Source organism: Branchiostoma floridae, chromosome 1 (genome assembly GCF_000003815.2).
Source record: "Branchiostoma floridae strain S238N-H82 chromosome 1, Bfl_VNyyK, whole genome shotgun sequence".
Taxonomy (NCBI): Eukaryota; Metazoa; Chordata; class Leptocardii; order Amphioxiformes; family Branchiostomatidae; genus Branchiostoma; species Branchiostoma floridae.
Window position 1 is genome coordinate 5732950 of NC_049979.1, and position 25253 is coordinate 5758202.

Consider the following 25253-nt stretch of genomic DNA (forward strand, 5'->3'; position numbering starts at 1 on the left):
TCCCGTCTACAGAAAACAGCGTCGGCAAGGTGGGAGACAAGGTGCTGGTGGCCATCATGGGCCAGAAGAAGAAGGCCCTGATCGTGGGCCACAAGCAGAATGGGCCGCGCATGACGCCTAAGTTTGACTCGAACAACATCATCCTGCTGGAGGATTCTGGGAACCCCACCGGCACCAGGATAAAGGTTCCCGTGCCGTCACTACTCAGGAAAAAAGCTGCTGACCAGTCCAAGGTGCTGGCCATCGCTTCCAGGTTCATCTAAACACTGCTGACCAGGCCAAAGTGTTGGCTATCGCTTCTAGGTTCATCTAAACACTGCTGACCAGTCCAAGGTGCTGGCCATCGCTTCTAGGTTCATTTAAACACTGCTGACAAGTCTAAAGTGCTGGCCATCGCTTCTAGGTTCATCTAAACACTGCTGACCAGTCCAAAGTGCTGGCCATCGCTTCCAGGTTCATCTAAACACTGCTGACCAGGCCCAAGTGCTGGCCATCGCTTCTAGGTCCATCTAAACACTGCTGACCAGTCCAAAGTGCTAAGCCATCGCTTCTTGGTACCAAAGTGCTGGCCATTGCTTCTAGGTTTACATGTATATGTCTGTGACTGCAGATATAATTCAGTATTTGTTGCCAGTGTCTTAAGTAAGGTCTGGATTAGGGGTGCCTATCAGCGCACAAAATTCAGGCACTGGAGGTCTAGACCTGAATGTTAGTACAGCAGTGCTAAGTTATATAAAGAAGGTGAGACACAAGTATAGGTCTCTGTGAGCAATGGTGAACAAATAATGTTCTGTATATTTAGAATTACAGAATGATAATTTTCTATGCAGTACCCTGAAAAAAAAAAAGTCATGTGCAGGTCAGGCAAAACAGGTAAATGCCTGTCTGCCTGCTCATCTGTCGAACCGACAGGAGAACCGTTAAAAATTACCCTGACAAGTAAGGTGTGGACTGAGGTAACATTTCACACCCTTCCATACACAGATGCTAGAAAGATGTTACCGACTGTAGGTATAATGTTGACTTGAAAGATAAGCCTTTGAAAACTTTCCAAATCATTTTCTCAAGTTGAGTTGGTAACTGTTTCATTCACCATAAACTGTGGCTACTTCGAGGGAAGCAGCAAACATTTCCAGTGAATAGTTTGATTTGGACCAATAAAATTGATATTTTGTTGTCTCAGAAGCTTCTCTTCTTTTTGTACCGTTTGGTAACGTTCCCAGATTCATGTGACAAGAGCCCAGTGGAGGCAAGGGAGTTATGTTATTCACAGTTATTGTGTTGTTACTAGACTACGATCTATCGTGTGTATTAAGTAGTCAAATAGGTTACATTTTCGGCAAAACAAAGCAAAAGGAGGCATCATATTTTAACCTAATTTAATTCTTCATTTGCAACAATACAGACAATATTGCATCAATGTAGCCTTGGAACAAAGTATCTACATGTACATGATAGTTCCTTTTTACAGTATATATGAATCCCAAAGACCAACACAGGACCTTACTTTTAAGTTAATCAAGTTTAGGCTTCATTTATAGCTGGCTACAGGACCTTTTTGTCAGGAAACCAGCTACAACACAACCTGGAGAAGGACGATTGAGATTTCCTGTCACCAACCAAGGTTTTCAACTTTTAATTCATGGGACAATAAACCAGATAGTGATGAACCTCAGCTGTAGCATGGGTCCCAGACTGGTTAGGCTACTTCATTTTGCACCTCAGCTGTAGCCTGGGTCCCAGACTGCTTACATTACTTCATTTTGCACCTCAGCTGTAGCCTGGGTCCCGGACTGGTTAGGCTACTTCATTTTGCACCTCAGCTGTAGCCTGGGTCCCAGACTGCTTACATTACTTCATTTTGCACCCTCAGTTGTAGCCTGGGTACCAGACTGGTAAGGCTGCTACGTTTCGCATCTCAGCTTCAGCATGGGTCCCGGACTGGTTAGGCTGTGCCCACTGCCCTATATGTGACATACATGACCATCTATTTTGCACCTCATCTGTAGCCTGGGTCCCAGAACTGGTCAGGCTATGCCCACTGCCCTATACGTGACATTCATGTCCGTCTATAGCTCCAGAAATGCTGCCTACATACAGATGTAAGTTCCTTGTTTCTGCTGAAATTGACGGCACTGAGAGTCTCTTACCAAAGCTGATTTCCTTCAGCACTTTCGGCTTGGTAGTAAGTGATATCTTAAAATGGTTTAGTAAAAACAAGTAGCATGTGATCTCTTAAGATGGTTTAACAAGTAGCATATCTTAAGATGGTTTAGTAAGTAGAATGTGACATTTTCAATCCTAACAAAGCTTGGCATGATGGGAAAGATTGGAACAGTGAAATGTAAGATTGTCATTGAGTAGATGGAAGTTGTTGCCAAAGTCAGGATGCATACTTTATTTGAGGTTATTGCACAGATAGATGGGAAAGGGACCTCAAATAGAGCAGGTTGGTACGTATCTATAATCAAGGCAATTCAGTACAATGTCCTGTACGATAGGTCCATGATTATGTGCCTTCTGAGTAGATATTGGTTTCATCATAAATTCCAGGTAAGTTGCAATAGCGCTAATCTAAGCTTATGTTCCTAACATCGACATGCCCTCTCCCCTCCTGGGGTCCCAGTGTTTCTGTGTTAGCTTCTGTTTCCTCAGATTCTGAGTCTTCACTTTCCTCCTGAGGCATTTTCTGTGCATGGTCCCTGTGTTCTGTCTGTATGGGTGCTTCCTGTATGGGTGCTGCCTGTATGGGTGTGCTCCTGTGACCCTCCTGTATGGGTGCGCTGTGGGATCTCTGCAGCAATGTAGATTTGCTGTGTGGCCCAGCAGAGTGTGGCCCAGCGGCATACCCAGCGGTGTGCAGCCCAGCGGCGTATGGCCCAGCGGCGTGTGGCCCAGCGGCGAGGGGACGGCTGCTGGCGCTGCTGTTCCGGGTGAAGCTGACCCCACGGCTCAGGTTGATGCGGTTCTGCGTCTGGTTGTACGGCAGGTTCGAACCGGAGGCGTTAGCCTGCGAGATCGCCGGTGTTACCTGTTCCACACGGTCACCAATTGCAGCACGCTGCTGTTCCACCTGGAGGTGTGCTGTCCCATCAGCGCGCTGCTGTTCCAACCTGACATGGGGTGCTGTCCCGTCAGTGATCATAGCACGCTGCTGTTCCTTCAGGATGTTGACAACCTGCAAAACCTGAACAGGACAGAGGTTAAATCATTTACGCTGCAGCTCAATACTTCTGCCTCAAGATTTCATTATCAAAACAAGTGTGACACTGCGGTTGCAGGCCTCTATCCCTGACCTATAGCCCTGACGCCTAAACTATGACCCCTGTACCTGCTGGCATGTGTCCTCCATGCATGTCTGTGTCTCCACCGGGAGGGTGATGGTGTTCACATCACCCAGCTGCAGGTGTCTACCCCTGACCTTTATCCCTGACCTATGACCCCTGTACCTGTTGGTGTGTCCTCCATGCATGTCTGTGTCTCCAGCAGTAGCCTGGTGGTGTTCATAGCACGCAGCTGCAAGCCTCTACCCCTGACCTTTAACCCTGACCCCTAACCTATGACCCCTGTACCTGCTGGCCTGCAGGCCTCTAGCCCTGACCTATGACGCCTGACCCCTGTACCTGTTGGCGTGTGTCCTCCATGCATGTCTGTGTCTCTAGCGGCAGGGTGACGGTGTTCACGGCGCGCGGCTGCAGGCTGAAGATGAAGGGGATGTTGATGCTGTAGCCAGCCATCATGATCATCAGCAGCAGGGACATCAGCATCACGGCCAGGAAGGCCAGCGGCCACAGCTGCACTGGAAGGTCGTGGAAAACTCCCCCAAAGAACTTGCTGAAGGAACGGCCGATGTGCTCCATGGGCTCCAGGAAGAACTTGGTGAGGGTCACGGCAAAGGCCTGGGGAGGGTAGTTATGATGAATAAACAATGGAACAAATGTGGGGAGTCAGATGAACAAGGTGGCTTTACAAAGCTGGGGTGTTATGCCAAGGGCTACCTACAACTATTCATACAAGAACATACACGTATACTAGACAGGTGTTAAAAATCTGTACAACAGTTCATCATCTTCACGTTAACTAGCATGAACCCCTGAAAATAGTATACATGTATATACATGTAACTTATAATGTAAGCTCGGAAACTCCAAATAACAAACCTGCATCTGCTGGGGCCGTCTTACACGTGACATGCAGTTCTGTCCCTGTGAGGCTCAGTGTGCCAGTAGACGAGAGGATGAAGAAGGACGTGCACATCTTAAAAAGTCACGTGCAGGCCGGGCAGACGGCAAGTCAAACTGTCTGCCTACCATTGTCTTCCGAGACAGATGGACGCCCACATAATGTAAGCTCTAAGCACACTACTTTCACCTGCAAAACGCCCCACCTTTGTTGGTGTGACCTCCCAGAAGGCGTCCACCACCAGAGCCTCGTGGTAGTTCGCACACTTGTCTTCCTGCAGGGTGAAGGCAGAGCTGAACCACTCTGGGGAGAGCAGGTAATGTAGAGACGTGTGAGCTGTACTGACATGTGACGTGGGTCTTATTGGCAGAAACATTAATATCTCAAAGCAGTTGTTACAATATGCAAACAGGAATTTACAATTTTTTTCTTACCAAATATACCATGGAGCGCGGTCCTGTCAGCCGTGCGGCACTCTCGAGGCATCTGCTTGGAAAGTTCTCCCTGTTTCTTGGCATGAGCTTTCTGAGGAAGGAATTAAGACAGTTTGGATCAAATTGGATTCTTCTGTTGAGAACTGATAAAATGAACAAAATATCGTACATATCCATCCACAAGCTGTTCAGGAATCCTGTCAATGAATCTATCCAAAGGCAAAGCACACTGACCACAGAGGTTATAGCATCAGGTATGGAGTCTGTTCATCTCACAGTGGCTACTCTGATAGGCAATGAGGCAGTGAAGAATGGCTTTTACACTGCAAAGGTGTAAGATCCTCCCACCTTATACTGGTACATCCTGAGTAAAGGTTTGAGGTTCTCCCACTATATATTAGAATGTACATTTAAGGTACCTTGTACTCGTGCATCCATGTCCAGCCAACACTAACGAGTGTGAGTGAGTGTGAGTAAGAGTTACCGGTAGTGAGATCTTCCCACCGTATACTCATGCATCCATGTCCAGCACACACTAATGTGATGTACCTTATACTCGTGCATCCATGTCCAGCCCACGCTGACAAGTGTGAGTAAGTGTGAGTAAGAGTTACCGGTAGTGAGATCTTCCCACCGTATACTCATGCATCCATGTCCAGCACACACTAATGTGATGTACCTTATACTCGTGCATCCATGTCCAGCCCACACTGATGAGGAAGCCGATCAGGAGCAGCCGGAGGAACTGTTTCCTCCAGGAGACGTGGCTCCAGATCTCCAGTGCTACCAGGCAGAGCACTAACAGCACCATGATCACCGCCTGGCAACATAAACATAAACATAAACAAACATGTACAACACAACACAACAAGACGTGACTCCTCTCCAGTGCCACCAGACAGAGCACTAACATCACCATGACCACCGCCTGTCAACATAAACACAAACATAAACATAAACAAACACGTTCAACACAACACAACAAGACGTGACTCCTCTCCAGTGCCACCAGACAGAGCACTAACAGCACCATGATCACCGCCTGTCAACATAAACATAAACATAAACATAAACAAACACATACAACATAACACAACAAGACGCGACTCCTCTCCAGTGCCACCAGACTGAGCACTAACAGCACCGTGATCACCGCCTGGCAACATAAACATAAACAAACACGTTCAACACATCACAACAAGACGTGACTCCAGATCTCCAGCGCTACCAGGCAGAGCACTAACAGCACCTGATCACAGCCTGGCAACATGAACATAAACATAAACAAACAACATGTACAACACAACATGGCTCCTCTCCAGCGACACAGGAACAGGAGCACTGTGATCAAATTACTGGGTATAAGATACCTAGTCATTCTGCCCTAAGGAATTGGTTCTAGGAATCTGGGTAATGTTCTGACTCATCTTAAAATTTTTGTCACATAGTCACTTTCATATGTTTGAAAAAACTATGAAGATTAGTCCATCAGTAACTATTATCAAACAAATCATCAGAAGGTGCAGGTAAAATTTGTCTGGTGCAGATAATTTTCAGTGTTACCTGCACCAGTGCAGGTATGCAGAAAAAAGTATTTCAAGCCCTGAGTATATTATCAAACAAATCATCAGAAGTTCTTGGCTGTGGTGGAAGGAGTTTCCCACCTGCATCAGCACCTGCACCTCCAGCCCAGTGTAGTCTTCAAGTCTCTTCTGCCACCTGTTCACCTGTGCCTGGCGGCTGGACACACCTGGACAGGGGACATACATGGCAGCAGGTCAAACAACTATGTTATGGATCTAAGGAGGAGGCACCTCAAATCTCTACACCACTTCTCCCGTAAATAGTTTCATCAGGTTGATAGATGAATTGAACAAAGTCTTATTCATTACACAACCTTTTAGTTCTTCCGTAAACGTTTCGACGACCATCTGTCGCCTTCATCTGTACAAAATGAAACAATTACTATCGGTGCGATATGAACTAGACAGAGTCAGTGCAATACGAACTTAACCTATTGTATTGTGACATGGAATGTTCTCGAACGTGATACGTTAATCATCCTTGCCACTTTGTGACGTAGTGGCCAGGATGCGGTCCCAAACATTCCAAAGACTTTTTTCGATACACCACTTCTTCCTTATATCTGCCACCAAAATAGACCATGGCATGTCTAGGACAAAAGATACAAAAATAGAAAGTTCTGCTGCAGTACCAAGGTCACAAACCAGGAGGCCCAAAATCGATCTTGACCTTTGTTTTCCCAACACCTACCCACAGACCGAATATACCCACAGACCAAAGATACAAAATCAAGCAACCTACCAAAAGTAACATATTAAAGAGCAAAAAAATTTTGAGCCATGACTTAATTGTTAAGACAACCCAAATCTGACATCTGGTTGTGGGAAGGTGAGAGTTCACCTTAATATAAGTGTCTCCTGGAGACAGCTTACCTGTTATAAGTGTCTCCAGGACCTGCATGGTGTCTTGCAGGCTGCCTTGGTCCTTAGCTTGGTCCTTGGCGATGAACTTGTTCAACAGCAGCCAGTTCTCAGCAGTCACCGTCATGTGCACGTCATAGTCAACTGCATCTACCTCATGCATGTCACCTGTGGGCTGGGAAACGGGACAAGAACAAGATAGCTACAGCTTGTAATGTGGGCTGGGAAACAGGACAAGAATGGGATAGCTATGAAGTATCTTGTACGTGTGGGCTGGGAAACAACGAGGACAATCATGGCATGCAGTGCATGGTGTAATTGCAGAAGCTCAAGGTCTAAATCTCCTGACATGCTACTAAAGTTGGTCCTTGGGAAAGGCACTGTACACGACTTTCCTAACTTCATTTAAGTGTATATGAGTATCTAGTTGCAGTTGGTGTCATCCCTCGGATAGGACGTTAAAAAACTTAAATGGAGGTCCCATGTTTGGGGAGAGCCAAACCTCAAGTATGTCAAGAACCAACCACGCTTATCAAAAAGTGTCATAAGATTCTTCTCGGTGTAAGTGGCTCAAATGCAGCTTGTACTCTTCATTACAACTCTAGTGTATTACGCCATGAGAAAGTTTTTCAGGTATGCAATACAACAAATTAATACACACACACTCTTACCTCCATCACATCTCCCAACTGTTTCAGCAGCCCACGGACAAACCGCCGCACATACGGAGCCTCCTGGCCTCCCCCATACGGAGCCTCCTTGGCCTGGTGGGAGCTCTGCTGGTCCGCCTGGCAGGTCTGCTCTGCCGACTGCAGCCGCAGCTGACACGTCTGCAGCTGTTTCTGCAGCTGTTGCTGTTCTTGCAGCTGCACAGCACATGCTGCGGGTGCTTCAGGTGCTCCTGGCAGCTGTTTTTCCGACAGACGTGGCTGAAGTTGTAAGAGAAGTAGAAGAGTGTTAATTCTGCAAGCAGTGATGTTCAATGGTTGCCATGGCCAAAGAACGATCCTGTCTCTCAAGGCTCAACACTAGTAATGCCATATCCTCTACTCTATCCCAACTGAACACCTGATCTCAAGCCTGCCATCTACTTATCTCTTAGCTGGGTGCCCTGGCTGGGTGCTGACACATCAGGACGAATTCTCACCAAATGTTCCAAGCAGAATCGTCTATCACCCCTTTGTTCTCCATTATCTCTGCTCTCAGGAAAGTTGTTTCTCAGCTTCTGTGGATTTCTCAGAAACCTAGCCAAGGGTCATTCTGAGATTTATACAATATCAATATCCGCTCTATTACAAAGTAGTCGAGATCGAGACATGTTCAAAACTGGACTTATCAAAGTGTTCACAAAGTAGCTGTATCTCCATTGCAGAGCAGCAGACTGTAAGTTATCAATGACCTGTAACAAACACAAATTTGATGCCAAAAGGCTCCTTCAGCAGGGAGGTTAATTATGCAAATTAGATTGCTGTTTTGCATAATTACTATCTACTAATTATCATCTAAGTATATCAAGCATCACTTGAGCTTTCGACATACCAAAAGTCATGACGATTCATCGATCTGGATTTATTGTCTTTTAAAGTCTAAAATTACTTTACAGACTCCCGCAGTTCCGAACAAGCCACTAGGGGGCCCAAATGTAAATCACTTACATTCTGTCCCATTGTTTAAAACGTAACTCAAAAATCAAGACCAGAGCATGTCCAGAACCCTAGGAATTCACACAACAACAAGACGCCAGGGGGCACAAAATCTAAGCATTTCAAGGTCTCATGAAGACCTACTCACATACATAATACTAATATGAATACATAATCTCAGGCCTAATCTTGAGTTATGCTGTCCACCCACAAACTGACGAAGCATACACTCATGGCGTTACAGCAAAGGGATCGTGAGATATAGCCGTGACCGTACGGATATGACTAAAAACAATACCTCATTCGGGAGGTGATTAATTAAGTTGAATTATGACCGCGATGGTGAACATGATATTAAATCAGGAGCGACAGTCAGCCTGACCTGGTCGCGATGGTTCTTCATCGTTCGCGAGTCGGAGTTGTAATTGAGCATGTCCCCCGGGTCCACCCAGTCCTCCATGTCGGGGGGCCCGAGGTCGGGGTCCTGGCAGTGCCCACAGCACAGCAGGGCGGCCAGAATCGCCGTCAGGCCGAGAAAACTGGACATTTTCCTCCTCAGCAGGTTTATTATGACATGTACGGGACGGCTTCGCTGGACCGGAAGTGACCTGGATTATTCCAATATGACACTTATGCGGGGGTCTCCTTCTTTCGAATAAAGCACACATCCCTGGTAATGAATATTCTGGCTTTTTCATAAACTATATAATATTCGTCAAATAAAGAACAACATTATCTATCCATTGAAGTAATGATGCTACAAAGCCTCGGAGACGAGCAAATATTTGCACGGAAAGTTGGTTACCGAAAGTGGGAGGTCCCGTCGGCCTCCGGACGGCCTTACTCGTGATCGTGTGAAGACAAAACTTAACGTTACTTTTAACGTTTCACATTCAGGATTGTTGGGCAATGTGAGGGCAAGTAGCACAGTTGAGGTATTAACACCCCGGCCCTCCAAGTACAGCCGCGGACTCCACACAGTCTTCAGCACGGCCTTCAGGTCTCCTGGGTGGGTGAAGTTTTCAATCTCATAGTCATACAAATTACAAACAAGAGTTGAAAGACCTCATACCTCCACGAAAAATTATTCTTGATTCCATGTTTACACTTCATCTTATGCAAATAAGAATGAATTTGCACATGTAAGTAATCTATGCATAGTTGAGTACACATGTCATAAGTCAGGTAATTGCCATCGTTTACTGCTCGGAATTATGGCGCTTTTGCATTAAATATGCAGATTAGAGTCATTTGTGTCAGTTACTGGCCTGCATGCCATAGATGATGTTACATGTGTGAAAGTTCCATTGTGGGAGACTCTGGAAATGCATTTTCCTCATTAATGCAAATTATCTCCTAATTTGCATAATTTAGTCATTGTGCTTATCTCTGTCTGTCATTTTATCTAACACCATGGAAATCAAGTTATCCTTTAATGTAGTTTTGCATATAATATTGTGCACAATTTGTGAGAAGTCCAAGTGTTTTTCTGGAATGTCTGGACATAACAATCTCAAAGCAGATCCTACAATAGCACAAGATAGTATCAAAGGGTTTAATGAAAGAGCTGGGCTGTGCCCCTGGCCTGTCTACCTGGCCTGTCTAGCTAGAGACCAGCACCAAGATATACCCGGCCACAAATGGCCAGCCTCTCATGTAGCTGCGCCCTCTAGCTGAATGCAGAAAAATTAAAGCTATTATGCTGGTACGTCATGAAAACATGTACTTGTCTGAATTTCTAAGGGGTCTGCAAACAGGTAATCTGCAACATTAAGCCCAGTATCAAAAGCTGGCAGAGGAGTGAAGCCGGCTTAGGAGTGTGTTTTGCATGCTACAGGGGAAAAGTATTATAGTACACCTTTTGGCTGACTACACTCCTTGGCCAGTTTGGTACTATCTTATGTCATTGTAGGATCTGCTTGGAGATTAGGGCATAATGCATGTCTTAAATTAGATGCTGCAGCAGACTGATGGCGTCTATAGCAGTGAGCCCTCCAACCAGCCTGGTGACAGACAAGGTCGACATCCGAGTCACTGGTCTGGGGAAGCAGCAGCCCGTTACTCTCACTGCTGCAGTACAATATTCCAGGTACAATTACTCTCACTGCTACGGTATGATATTCCAGGTACAGTTACTCTCACTGCAACGATAGTACAATATTCCAGGTACAGTTACTCTCACTGCAACGATAGTACAATATTCCAGGTACAGTTACTCTCACTGCTACGGTACAATATTCCAGGTACAGTTACTCTCACTGCTACGGTATGATATTCCAGGTACAGTTACTCTCACTGCAACGATAGTACAATATTCCAGGTACAGTTACTCTCACTGCTACGATAGTACAATATTCTAGGTACAGTTGCTCTCACTGCGATGGTTTCCAATTTTGTTAGAACCCGTTGTTTAAGAGCGCGAGTCGTTCCCGCCATCACGGTCGTTAGATGCGCGTTTCCCAGAAATTTGTTGTCTTGGTGGGTAGTTCGAATCCCACCGCTGCCACCACGTCAGTAGTAAACTCCAGGGATCGCTAGAACAACTCGTGTGAGGTGGAGGAACACATCTGGGACCTTTCCTCATTAACATATCGGTGATATAACAGTAGTGCATTAACATAACGGTGAGGTCATAACATAACATAACTGTGGCGCTGCTCTGGTACAATATTCCAGGTACAGTTAGTAACTTACTCTCACTGTTTCTGCCACACTGTGTAGTGTGGGAGTGATTTTTACAACTACCGATGTATAACTTTTCTACAAATTTCAGGGATGCCCAGTTCCAGTCCCACGCCCACTACGCAGCCGACAGCTCTGGAAGCGTGGTTTGCAGCAGGCATGCAGCAGTTGGGGGTTCTTTCTCAGGTCACTCTCACTTACTCTGTCCAATAGCTTACATGTCTTTTTCACTCAGTCCCATAGCTACGAGTCACATCACCTTTTCAGAGGAAGAGGAGATGTAACTTTAATAGTCCACTACTTTTGGTTTTTCTTTTGGTGGAAGTAAATGACTCAAGTTGAAATGTGGCTTAGTAGAATGGCTTGTTTCTTCTTCCAAGTCGCAAACAAATTACTAGGTTTATCGATATTGTATACATTGTTAACATTTGCATGCAAGGACATTTAATGTAACAGGAATGTCTGTTGCACAGGTGTTGAGCAGATGGGTCTGTTGTGGAGTCTGCAGCCTGCAGCAGCTCAGCGGGTGAAACGTATGATTCCCAGGGACGTCACCAAACCGCTGGAGGTGCAACTGTGCGTGTACGATGGACACATCGACACAAGGAGGGGACAGGACGGAGTGCCAGCACCACTTGCCTCCTGTGTGGTGGAGAGGAGGTTTATTCGAGATGGCGTCAGGAGGATAGTTGTGCGGGAGGGCCGGGTTAGAGGAGTGCTGTACCTTCCTGAAGGTTAGAGGAGTGCTGTACCTCCCATAAGGTTAGAGGTGTGCTGTACCTCCCTGAAGGTGAGGTGTGTTGTACCTACCTGAAGGTTAGAGGTGTCCTGTATCTCCTTGAAGGTTAGAGATGTGCTGTACCTTCCTGAAGGTTAGAAATGTGCTGTACCTCCCTGAAGGTTAGAGGTGTGCTGTACCTCCCTGAAGGTTAGAGATGTCCTGTATCTCCTTGAAGGTTAGAGATGTGCTGTACCTTCCTGAAGGTTAGAGGAGTGCTGTACCTCCCTGAAGGTTAGAGGTGTGCTGTACCTCCCTGAAGGTGAGGTGTGTTGTACCTACCTGAAGGTTAGAGGTGTCCTGTATCTCCCTGAAGGTTAGAGATGTGCTGTACCTTCCTGAAGGTTAGAGGAGTGCTGTACCTCCCTGAAGGTTAGAGGTGTGCTGTACCTCCCTGAAGGTTAGAGGTGTGCTGTACCTCCCTGAAGGTGAGGTGTGTTGTACCTACCTGAAGGTTAGAGGTGTCCTGTATCTCCCTGAAGGTTAGAGATGTGCTGTACCTTCCTGAAGGTTAGAGGTGTGCTGTACCTCCTTGAAGGTTAGAGGTGTACTGTACCTCCCGGAATGATACAGGTGTGCTGTACCTACCTGAAGGTCAGGAGGAGGGTTGTGCAAGAGGGCCAGGTTAGAGGTGTCTTGCACCTGTACCTCCCTGAAGAGCAAAGTCATTTTTCTTTTGGACTGTTTAGCCACAACCAATGCTGCAGAGTTGATGTTATACACTGTGTACGTAGTTAGCATTTTACCATGGTCCACTTCTTTTAGTTGACATCAGTTGAAATAGTTTCTTCAGAGAACCTGTAGCCTTTCACCATAACTTTATGGGTTTGGACAGGAATTTTTAAAATTATCTCTTTAATCTCAAGCCTATTTATAAACTGTGTATTGTCATGTGATAATCAACATCATCGGTCATGTGATCAGAGAACTCCAAGATGAGATCTGACTTACCGAACCTGAAGAAGAGGCCGAGTATGTATCAAAAGTCTTTTGTTGTGTGTAATCATTTAAATATTGCACGAAAAATAATCTGTTTGCTCTTCTGTTGGTTTCCAGAGGAGGGTCCTTTCCCCGGGGTGATTGACATGTACGGCTCGGGCGCTAACTTCGAGCACCGCGCCGCCCTGCTCAGCTGCCAGGGCTTTGCTGCCTTCAGGCTCATGTACTGCAACTTCGACGACCTGCCCAAGGCCGAGACCCACCTCGATTCTGAGTATTTTACGGTAAGGCTCTTCCTCCTGATATTCCTGATATTCCTGCCTTTGTGACTGCTGACATTGCTCAACACTGAAAGTAAACAGGTTTGAAATGGTTCACAGTAGTCATAGTGAATTTGCACTTAATGAATTCATCTTTACAGAGCACAACTATGCGTATTAACTTGCCCTATTCCTGCATGTCCGTGCACACCCCTGCATGTCCGTTGCACACCCCTGCATATGTCCGTGCACACCCCTGCATGTCCGTTGCATACCCCTGCATGTCCGTTGTACACCACTGCATGTCCTGTAGCCTGACCCTGTGACTGTCCTGTAACCTGACCCTGTGACTGTCCTGTAACCTGACCCTGTGACTGTCCTGTAACCTGACCCTGTGACTGTCCTGTAACCTGACCCTGTGACTGTCCTGTTCCTGTAACCTGAACCTGTGACTGTCCTGTTCCTGTAGGATGCCGTGGATTGGTTCAGCAGCCACTCCCTGGTGCAGCCCGGGGGGGTGGGGGTGGTCGGGACATCCTTCGGGGGGTTGCTGGCACTCATCATGGGCACTCTTACGGACAAGGTAGGTCAGCCTGGGGTGGGGGCATTTTTCACAACGGGATCCATGGAGAAAAAAAGTGAGGAAAGGTTTGTGAGGGTCCAGGTTTGAGTTTACATTTCTCATTATTTACTGCGAAATGACATTAAATACTAACATGGCTGAAAAGCATAGGGCGTGGTGTGTTTCTTATGATAATTGTGTTTTGGCCAGATCCTCAGTTCTGGGTATCAGTATGCCCGTATAAAGTTATTTTGCTTCTGGATAACTCCCTAGAAGAGATGATCACTTGACTTGAGGGTGAGCAGCCTCCAATTGAAACCCAAAATAAACTGGGGAGTGCCCCTTTATGTCTTTCTGTAAAAAGCCTCGACAACCTACATTGGTATGGCTGACTGTGTCCCATGTATATTACAGATTATATCTTCCTGTGTACAGATAATAACGTTATCTTCCTGTGCCCCATGTACAGATAAATGCAATTGTATGGCTGAACGGTTTTTCTGCCATGCCAGTCTCAACTCAGTTCAACTACAAGGGCAAGATCCTTCCCACCCTGGGGTAAGCACAGACACGCTCTCTCCTCCCCACCCTGGGGTAAGCACAGACACACTGTATCCTCCCCACCCTGGGGTAAGCACAGACACGCTGTCCCCTCCCCACCCTGGGGTAAGCACAGACATGCTGTCCCCTCCCCACCCTGGGGTAAGCATAGGTGTGACATGTCCATGTTACAGGTGTGGCATGTCAATGTTACAGGTGTGAAATGTCAATGTTACAGGTGTGAAATGTTAATGTTACAGGTTTGATATATCAAGGGTGAAAGTTATGGAGGAAGGACACCTGTACATTCTGGATACGGTGGATGATCTCGCTCTGGAGCCAGAGAAGTGCATACAGGTGAGTGAATGCAGTAGCCATAGCAACAGTAGCCATGGCAACACTCTGGAGCCAAAGAGGTGCATAGGTTAGAGCATACCAAACCTTGGTTAGTGAGGGTTAAGTGTCCTGAGGATGGGTTGGTGAGGGTCAACAGTGTGCTAAGGTTGGGTTGGTAAGGGCTAACTGTCCTGAGGTTGGGTTGGTGAGGGTTAGCAGTGTCCTGAGGTTGGGTTGGTGAGGGTTAACAGTGTGCTAAGGTTGGGTTGGTGAGGGTTTACAGTGTGCTAAGGTTGGGTTGGTCAGGGTTAATAGTATCCTGAGGTTGGGTTGGTGAGGGTTTACAGTGTCCTGAGGTTGGGTTTGGTGAGGTTTAACAACTTAACAGTGTTGCTGAGGGTTAACTGGTGCCTTGTCCCCCTAGGTGGAAACAATCGCATGTCCAGTCCTGTTTGTGGTCTCAGAGGATGACAAAAACTTGAGAAGTGACAAGATGGCCGAGCAGGTCAGGAGGTTTTTATAGTACTACATGTTCATTTACCGGTAACAAGCTTGGACCTTGCCTGAAAATAAGAGACTTTGAAATGACTCAGATTTTTAAGGCAGTACTATAGATTGTAAACATCAAGTTCCCCTTCATCAATTTCAAAATAGTTCATGAAGGTTGATACTTTCATTCAACACATTTAAGCAATCTGCTCACCTCAAATTACTTTCAACCTTACAACCTTCATCATGGATAGTGTACCAACACAGATGAGCTTTCATGTGAAAAATCAATTGTTCTGATCTAATCTTTTTGGTAACTCCTCAGGGACAAGCCTAATGGTCTAATAGTACTGTGTGCGGTCTGCAAGAATTCTAGGAATTTTACAGGAATGTGTCCACAGGAATGCTAGAGTCCACAGGAATGTTTGGAATGTTACTGTGGTGGTGGAAAGTTGGTAATGAAGGCTCCCAGGAGGAATCTAAAATGTATGTATGAAAAGGAAAATCAACAACATTATTGGACTTCCAAACAATGAGCAGGACAGAAAAGAAAAGCTGGAGACGACCCTGATCTCGATGTTCCTCAATACATGACTCAATTGTATGTTCCCTAACTTCTAAATGTTTTCCCACAGGCCATAGCCCGGATGGAGGCCCATGGGAAAACCAACCATCAGCTGCTTGCCTACCCCGGCGCAGGGCATCTCCTAGAGCCTCCCTACATGCCGCACTGCAAGATTTCCTTCCACCCCATCCCAGGTAACCACAACGTTCCTCCACCCCATCCCAGGTAACCCTCCACCCCATCCCAGGTAACCCTCCACCCCATCCCAGGTAACCCTCCACCCCATCCCAGGTAACCCTCCACCCCATCCCAGGTAACCACAACGTTCCTCCACCCCATCCCAGGTAACCCTCCACCCCATCCCAGGTAACCCTCCACCCCATCCCAGGTAACCACAACGTTCCTCCACCCCATCCCAGGTAACCACAACCCTCCACCCCATCCTAGGTAACCACAACCCTCCACCCCATCCCAGGTAACCACAACGTTCCTCCACCCCTTCCCAGGTAACCACAACCCTCCACCCCATCCTAGGTAACCCTCCACCCCATCCACCCCATCCTAGGTAACCCTCCACCCCATCCAAGTTGTTCTGAAGCACAACAAGGCTTGACTCCAGGCTACTGCAGCCCAGCATTATCATAGTGCTAGTTTTACCAACTGTGATGTGTTACATGTGCAGTTGTAGATTGGGCATTATTGTAGCGTTAGTTTTACCAACTGTAATGTGTTGCAGGTGCAGAGGTGGATTGGGCATTATCTTAGTGCTTGTTTTACCAACTGTGATGTGTTACATGTGCAGTTGTAGATTGGGCATTATTGTAGCGTTAGTTTTACCAACTGTAATGTGTTACAGGTGCAGAGGTGGATTGGGCATTATTGTAGTGTTAGTTTTACCAACTGTAATGTGTTACAGGTGCAGAGGTGGATTGGGGAGGGGAGACCAGAGCCCACTGTGCAGCCCAGGAGGACCTCTGGCCCAGAATGATCGCCTTTCTCAGGAACAGCAGGCTGCACAGCCAGCTTTGACCTCAGATAATGAAAATGAGACCGTGAAACAATAGTTTTTACCATAAGATTAAGAATCTCAGGATGGCTCCCTACATGCTGAAATGGCTGCCTGCTGATGGCGTGAAACAGGCAGCAGACAAGGCAAAACCAAACCGGATGTTTAAGGCTGATTCCGCATGTCAATGGCAGTTTCAATGGACAGGTTCAACAACTGCACGTTTGGCTCCAAGAACATTATAGTATATTATCATTGCCATCATAATATCTGTCTGTACTGTTTCTGACATGCTTACTGCTTGGGGTGTGGTGGGAGAGGTTACTACATATTTTCATCAAGCAATCCATGGGCATAGACATAGAATGCCATCCCCAAACAGGTAAACATACCTGTTCCTGGTGGTCAACACCATCCCCAACATTCCCAAACAGATAAACATACCTTTCCTGGTGCAAACACAATCCACACACATGTAAACACCATCCACACCCAGGTTAACACACCTGTCCTTGGTGCTGAACACCATCCACACACAGGCAACTACACCTGTCCCTGGTGCTGAACAACATCCACACACAGGTGAACACACCTGTCCGTGGTGCTTAACACCCTCCACACACAGTTAAACGCATCTGTCCCTGGTGCTCAACACCATCCCCAAACAGTTAAAAACACCTGTCCCAGGTGCTGAACACCATTCACACACAGGTGAACACGCCTGTCCCTGGTGCTGAATACTATCCACACACATGTAACCATACCTGTCCTTGGTGCTGAACACCATCCATACACAGGTAAACACACCTGTCCCTGGTGCTGAATACTATCCACACACATGTAACCATACCTGTCCTTGGGTCTGAACACCATCCATACACAGGTTAACATTCCTGTCCCTGGTGCTGAACACCATCAACACAGATAAGTATACCTGTCACAGAATTTCATTCACACATGTTGACAAAAGAAAGCAAACTCATAAAGATGAAATACAAGTCTATAAAAATGACCAGCCTTTCTAGATTCTCCCATTTATTTGCCAGTCAAGTATGCACGTGCGTGTCCGATGCTATCAGCTATTGATAAAGGATCACAGATCTCGGAACAGCTAGTGATAAAGGATCGGAATTAAAACGCTCACAAATCTTGGAGCAGCTGAGTACGAAAGATTACAGATCTCTGAACTTCCAGACTTTGACAGACTTGACCTGCATGGCTGCGTCCTCGCCGTTGTTGTGTGCCGGGTTCCAGGTGGGCAGCCACTGGTCGCGCGCGCGCCAGAAGCTGGCCATGGCCTCGGAGCGGGACTGCGCGTTGGCCCAGGGCTTGGGGTGCGGCATGTTCACGTAGTCGTCCATGAAGAAACCGTTCGTCCCGCCAGTGGCCACGTTCATGATCAGGTAGAACTGGAAGAACAAAAATATTTTCTTAGAATCAAAGATAAAGTTAAGATCCCGTGGACTTGTATTGGTTGTAGGGACAGTGCCAGTGGGTTGGTAGTCCACTGTGTCTAAGGTACGCAAGGTGGAGCTCCTTACACTTCCTTTTATACCTACTAGTCGAAGTCAGATGCCCATTTGTACACAGTGCCGACCATAAAGGCTGCTGACGAACTGCCACCAAGCCTCCACATCTACGCGCATGCATGTCTAACCTTCGCCTGACGAGGAACATCAAAGTACAAGCCCAATAGTGTGTGAGTGAGAGTTGTGGAGTGAAGAAAATTGGAGAAGAAGCATATAGTTGCCAGGAAAACTCCAATGGTCTCTCTACGCTTCGAAGACCTACGGAGATCACACATTGTATTTTGCACAGAATGTTTCTTTATTTGCAGTGAAACCTGCATATTTCACGCTGGCGAAACCTACGTCCTGATCCAACGACGCCATCCTGCCCGCCCGACACAGTAACCATGACAATAGTGACCATAGCAACAGTACAGCTGGTGAAACCTACGTCCTGGTCGAACGGAGCCATCCTGCCCACCCCGCTCCAGGATTTTCGCTGTCTACAGTTACTATGAAAATGGTAACCGTGACAACAGTAACCACAGCGAAACCTACGTCTTCGTCGAACGGGGCTATCCTGTTCTCCGCTCCAGGGATTGTCGCTGTCTACAGTTACCATGACAACAGTAACCATAGTGAAACCTACGTCCTGCTCAAACGGAGCCATCTGCCCACCCCGCTCCAGGGATCGTTACTGTCTACAGTTACCATGACAACTGTACCGATGGTGAAACCTACGTCCTGGTCGAACGGAGCCATCCTGCCCGCCCCGCTCCGAGGATTGTCGCTGTCTACAGTTACTATGACAACAGTAACCATGGTGAAACCTACGTCCTGGTCGAACGGAGCCATCCTGCCCGCCCCGCTCCAGGGATTGTCGCTGTCGGGCAGCCCGAAGTCTCCCAGCGCCCAGAACCCGTTTGGTGGCGACACCGTTAGCATCAGCTCATCATCTACGAAGAACCTGGAGCAGAACGGCAAGATAACCATGACAACAGTAACCATACCGACACCGCCAGCATCAGCTCATCATTTTCAGAAAACCTGGAGTAGAACGGCAAGGTAACCATGACAACAGTGACCATAACGACAGCATCAGCTCATCATCTACGAAGAACCTGGAGCACAATGGCAAGGTAACCATGACAACAGTATTGGCACGGCTGGCTTTATCGACTCCCAGGCACCTTTGACCCGCTCCAGACGTCACGTTTCTCGTGACGTCACGTTTCACGGAGTTTACTCATGTCAGAAGAGAGTCAGGTCAGGCGCCCAATGAAGACAATGAGATTGGTGTAATTTTCCTTTGTATCGATTCATATACTCCTTAACACCAGATTTTATCTAACCTTTCAGAATCGATGTTTTCTGTCCATGATACGTCACCAACAACAGATTTAGGGAAAATGGCATATTTTATGATCTTACTTGAGATACTGGTCTGTCCACACCATGGTCCACTTGTGGAAGTCACTGCCGTATGTCCCTGTGTGCGCCTCTCTGGCAAGGGGCAAGGGACAGTGTAGAGATTGGCACAAGCTTAAGTCGGCCAGACCAGTTACACACTTCTAGGCAAAATCTATGAAACTTAAGACTTACTTCATACAATTGTTTGTGCATGCCTTCGTGCATGTAACTAATATGTAAAATACAGTAAAGAAGAGCTAAGAAACAAAGATGGCCACAGTTCAACGAGAAACGAGTAACGAATCCTTTTTAAGACAGCTCACTGGAATATCAACTACTCAAAATACAAAACCAACACAGTATTAAAAGCAAGTTGTACCGCAGAAATTGGTCCTTATTAAGAACAGTTCTGGTTTGTCCCCATGTGGTTATGGAGGGATACGAAGAACAAAGGAAAGATTACTTCTCTGCTCTAGTCTTGAAGAAGCCGTTATAAGGCCAGACGCCGCTGCTTCCCCAGTGCAGGGTGCTGGTGGTGACATCGATGCCGAGGGAGGCGCCCCAGGACGCGTAAAGGTCACGGTTTCCTAGGGATCAGAGGGGGTTACAGGTTACGGTTTCCTACTCAGGACAGAACAGAGGGGGGTACCGGTTACGGTTTCCTACTCAGGACAGGGGGGTACAGGTTACGGTTTTGACTCAGAACAGAGGGGGGTACAGGTCACGGTTTTGACTCAGGACAGAGGGGGGTACAGGTCACGGTTTTGACTCAGGACAGAGGGGTACAAGCCACAGTTTCCTACTCAGGACAGAGGGGGGTACAGGTTACGGTTTCCTACTCAGGACAGGACAGAGGGGGGGTACAGGTTGCGGTTTCCTACTCAGGACAGAGGGGGGTACAGGTCATGGTTTCCTACTCAGGTCAGAACAGAGGGGGTACAGGTGACGGTTTCCTACTCAGGACATAACAGAGGGGGTACAGGTGACGGTTTCCTACTTAGGACAGAGGGGGTACATGTTACGGTTCCCTACTCAGGACAGGGGGTTACAGGTTACGGTTAGGTTTTATACCCATGACAGAACAGAGGGGGATACAGTTTCCAACTCAGAACAGGTGTTAATGCGTTGGAGGCATTGTTTTTATTTTGTTCTCAGTTCTAGGAATCTTTTCTGTTTGATGCAGAATTCTAAACTCTCATTTATCGAGAGTTTTGCCCACCTCGTGTCTCCACGATGTCAATCTCCCCTGATCTCGGCCAGTCCCCGTAAACCCAGGTCTGAGGCAGCAACCAGATCGCTACAGATAAGGCAGAGCAAACTCAAGATGTTAGAAGCCACTTGCAAATAAACAAAGAATTGGTGACATTGCATTAGCGAAGTTTCTAGCAATGCCAGAAATTAACCTTAGATCCTACCTTGACAAGGATAGTTGCTGTACGACCGAAATTACAGTTAAACCTTGCTGCAGTATTGAAGGTATCATTTATAATGCAATCTCGGCAAACATCAATGAGTAGTGTTGATGGACAACTGATGTTAATCCTAACCTTGCCTCGCCTGCCACATGTTTATCCTAACCTTACCTCATCTGGTCACGATTGCCTCATCTGGCCACATGTTCATCCTGACTTGTCTCACCTGGCCACATGCTCATCCTGACTTGTCTCACCTGGCCACATGCTCATCTGACTCTTACCTCACCTGGCCACGATTGCCTCACCTGGCCACATGTTCATCCTGACTTGCCTCACCTGGCCACATGCTCATCTGACCCTTGCCTCACCTGACACATGTCTATCCTCACCTTACCTCACCTGGTCACGATTGCCTCACCTGACCGCATGCTCATTTGACCCTTACCTCACCTGGCCACGGGTGCCACACCTGGCCACGTGTTCAGCCTAACCTTAGCTCACCTGGCCATATCCAGTCTCCTGTTGGCATCTTGGCCGTGACCTCCACCTTGCCGTACCTGAAGCTGAAGCTGTGGGCGGTGGTGAGCCTTGCTGAGAGGACGGGAGGCAGGTGCTGGCTTGGCGAGCCTGCAATGTAGCAGCCGTTCCAGTTCTCCAGGGTGCACGTGCCGCCCACTGGGAGAGGGTATAATAACAACATGGTTACATACAAGCTTCAGTGCTACACACAAGCTTCTGTATCTGTACTTGTAAAGCTGATATAACCCCCCTTCGTTCAGCTGCTGTCTGGGGGAGCCAGCCATGTACCAGCCGTTCCAGTTCTCCGGCGCTCACCGCTCTCCGGGTGGGGGAGGTACAATAGCCAGACTTGCACTGCACGAAATGTGGGATTTACCAAACATGGTAATGTAGAATATTTTAACAATTTTACGCATATATCCATTATTTTCCATCAATTAACAAAAAAGTGGTGTACAAAGTATCTGTAAAAGGCAACACTTATTAGTCGAAAGTGCTCGAGCCTCTGCTCAGTCCAAAATCGTCCGCTCACATTTGTCCTGCTTTTGGAACACACTTCACTACTTTAGTGGACCAGCTGCCTGCTGTATTGGTGTGACTTGGGACTAGAGATGGTGCCGCCTTATGTACGCTAGCTGACGATCTTCATTTCACGTTTTGTTTATTTCATTAATGTATATTACACCTTACTATTGTCATTATACCCTTTCCGTGTATACTTGCAATTAGCCTTCAGAATTTTCAATAAATTTATTATCATAAACAATGTAGCGATCTTTAGCGATTTAAGTCAATGCTAGTCTTCCTACGCAATTCTGCTTGTGAGGTTCGCGCTTAAAGGTTCAGGTTTTAGGGGTTTCCTGCGCTTCTCTACGTCCCACCTGATGTGTAGATGGAGTTTTTCCACCCATTGCCACACATTTGCCCTGCGTCCCCTCCGCACGGAATGGCACATTCTGACTCAGGAGCGGCGCCAAACTTTCCGAAACTGTCCCCACAGAAACACTCTGTGCCGTACTGCAGCCCGGCGTAGGTGTACCTGTCACAACAAACAAACAAACAAACACAGGTTAATCATGCCGTACTATACCCCAGAATAGGTGTACATGTGAACATAACAAAGACAGTTTAAACATTCAGTACATATGTCAGAAGTTATAAAATATTCTACAAAGTGAATAAGACATCTAATTCCTACAGGCCAGTGTCCTAGAGGCTGAGAAATGTGCGGCTTAACCCGCCCTGCACCGCGCAGGATTGTTTGATTGCAAATTGTTTACCTCCTCAAGCGCTGTGCAGGTGTTTTTTCTTTGCTTGTTTGTGTACCTACCCTGCCTCCGTGCAGTGGTCCAGGCACAGTTTGGGCGTCAGGTAGGGTGATGTCATGTTGTCCCCATTTAGGTCACGTGAGTCCATGCTCCCGCCATCATGGTAGCACCCGAGGTACAGCGCGTCCTCTGCCGACGATAAATATAACATTAGGACAGAGGATATTCTATTGTCGTCTTTCCCGATCTATGTGAACGTTATCCAGCACGGGGACAGCCCACAGTGTTCCCACGCCCCCACGTTCCAACCCGATGCCATTTCGGTGACCGGTCGATATCCGAACGTATCATGCAAAACGTATGAAAATAAAACCGTCAATAACCAATTGTATGGCAATACCGTAAAAAAGTGTTTTAGAAAATTACTGAGAGAGAGAGAGAGAGAGAGAGATTAGGTTCGAACCCGGTTCAAAAAGCCAGCCCAATCCTTAATACGAGTAAACCTATATTAAATCACGTTGTTTGCGGAACAGACACTTCAAGTGTACCAATTTGCGATATATGGCAGCGACAGTTTCAAATGGCAACGACCGCTTGCAAGACGGAAATTAGCTGGGGTGACCGCAGTCGCGCCACCAATAACCATATTCATGGGTCCAAGTGCGCAGCGACAGGTATACTGGGTATAATACGTCAAACTAGTGAAGGCCCCTGAGACTTAAGCAAAACGCGTATGGACATTGTTTTGAAAATCGAGACAATGAATAATCAAGTCAAGTTGGATGCCTTCATCTTTGACATATTATCCACAATTCCTGTCGCTGCACATGCGTACTTCGAACCGTGAAGGTGCTTATTGCGCCTCCTCACCTCTCAGGTTGATGACTCCCTCCGTCAAAAACTTCTCCCCGAGCCGCTCCGCCGCCAGCGTCTGTCACGGGACAGGAGAAAATCAGGTATAAAACTCCCGTTCTGTTGTTGCAAGAGGAACTGGCTGCTTTCATGCATCGCATAGCATAACCAATCTGTTTCATTTCATTCATTTAGTATTTATCCAGGTATAACATATCACCACTAGGGCGGTCTTCAAAGTTTCCTGCACATCTTAACGAAACGTAGTTCAACGAGGCATCAAAAATAACTGAACAAACTGAAGAATATTAATGATAGATAAGATAAACGTTCGCCAAAGGTACTTCAGGTTGACGCAACAAAATGTTGACTTACGGACTCACTTCTCGTTGTTGTTCATGCAAGGACGAAGGATTAAGAACATTTCAAGTCAATTTTGATAATTTCAGATTTTCTCAGCGCGTAATACCCGGATATAACGTATGCGGGCGCACTGTGGCCAAGTGGCCTTGCAGTCGGTAGGTCGAGAGTTTGATCTCCGGCCGAGTAATACCAAAGACTTTAAAAATGCTGCTTTCTCAGCTTAGCACTCAGCATTTTGAAAAGACTATGGTAGCTGAACACGCAGAGCCACGTAGGTACCTGTAGTGATTGCACAAAGCTGTGCGGCCCAAAGCTACAGAAACGGAGATGGGTGCCGCCCTATTTTATTTACTATTTTAGCTTAACGTAACTTTGTGTTTTGTATTATGTAGAAAACGGTTTCTTTTCCATCTCATTGTTACCTAGCCTGATTTAATCGCGCTTCTTAGGCCCGCCTTACATTGCCTACCAGCTCCGGATAGCGGAGTTTGTGCCACACAGACCAATTGTTACCCACCGGCTTGAGGAAGAGCGTTCCGTTCCGAGTGTACAGGTTCTCCGGCAGGTTCACGTACGTCTGAAACTCTTCATTCTGCAAAGAGAAAAGCTTGTCAGCTGGTTGTAAGGAATCTAAAGGCTAGAATAGAAAGTAAGTATACAGAAGACGACACTAAAGCCTGTTGTCAGATGTTTTGGATGACTGGAATTAAAGGCATCTCGACCTGATGATCTTTTTAAAAAAAGACTAATTTTCATGTTTGGAAAACTCTTCCGCGATCCGATTTCACAGGAGGGTGTCTATCGCAGTATCATGTCCCAGCCGTCCCCAGTCGTAGCTGCCCCCCCCCCCCCCCAGCCATTTCTTACCCGCCAGCACCCCTACACACAGCCATTACCTACCCCCACATACAGCCATTACCTACCCCCTCAACCATTACCTCCCCCTCCCCCTTCACAACCATTACCCTCCACACACACACACACACTCACACACACACACATACACACAACCATTACCTACCCCCAACACACACACACAACCATTACCTACCCCTACC

General features: G+C 46.9%; 4 protein-coding genes across 6 annotated transcripts in view; 2 read left to right on the plus strand and 2 right to left on the minus strand.

Moving 5' to 3' along the window:
- The window catches only part of LOC118403773 (39S ribosomal protein L14, mitochondrial-like), a gene marked incomplete in the record, with an annotated part of 2731 nt that extends 1549 nt beyond the window's left edge, over positions 1-1182 (plus strand). The window contains 1 exon segment of the mRNA XM_035802607.1: positions 13-1182. Coding sequence (XP_035658500.1) covers positions 13-263 — 251 coding nt within the window.
- Positions 1183-2378: 1196 nt separating this feature from the next.
- LOC118419360 (chloride channel CLIC-like protein 1) lies at positions 2379-9668 on the minus strand. Its single transcript, XM_035825725.1, has 10 exons — positions 9509-9668; positions 9086-9311; positions 7732-7989; positions 7073-7235; positions 6281-6366; positions 5296-5436; positions 4617-4707; positions 4388-4485; positions 3624-3899; positions 2379-3187 (listed from the first exon to the last, which is right to left on the minus strand). Exons 2-10 carry the CDS (start codon positions 9248-9250, stop codon positions 2570-2572), a joined length of 1896 nt encoding a protein of 631 aa, XP_035681618.1. The 5' UTR covers positions 9251-9311; positions 9509-9668; the 3' UTR covers positions 2379-2569.
- Positions 9552-17139, plus strand: LOC118419372 (acyl-coenzyme A thioesterase 1-like). Of its 3 annotated transcripts, none has more exons than XM_035825752.1 (11): positions 9552-9712; positions 10658-10792; positions 11477-11571; positions 11859-12119; positions 13220-13386; positions 13832-13945; positions 14394-14482; positions 14725-14821; positions 15225-15305; positions 15925-16048; positions 16771-17139. In XM_035825752.1, the coding sequence occupies exons 2-11, from the start codon at positions 10674-10676 to the stop codon at positions 16881-16883; spliced, it is 1260 nt and encodes a 419-aa protein (XP_035681645.1). In that variant the 5' UTR covers positions 9552-9712; positions 10658-10673; the 3' UTR covers positions 16884-17139. The 3 variants fall into 3 exon arrangements, with proteins under 3 accessions (XP_035681645.1, XP_035681630.1, XP_035681637.1); XM_035825737.1 differs by having other exon boundaries at positions 9582-9712; positions 10616-10792; XM_035825744.1 differs by lacking the exons at positions 9552-9712; positions 11477-11571 and having other exon boundaries at positions 10663-10792.
- Positions 17140-17882: 743 nt separating this feature from the next.
- LOC118421632 (beta-1,3-glucan-binding protein-like) overlaps positions 17883-25253 on the minus strand; it is a gene marked incomplete in the record, with an annotated part of 10213 nt that continues 2842 nt past the window's right edge. Inside the window, 10 exon segments of the mRNA XM_035829013.1 lie at positions 17883-18269; positions 19203-19335; positions 19800-19871; positions 20242-20365; positions 20998-21075; positions 21695-21868; positions 22594-22751; positions 23043-23169; positions 23851-23911; positions 24713-24787. Coding sequence (XP_035684906.1) covers positions 18033-18269; positions 19203-19335; positions 19800-19871; positions 20242-20365; positions 20998-21075; positions 21695-21868; positions 22594-22751; positions 23043-23169; positions 23851-23911; positions 24713-24787 — 1239 coding nt within the window.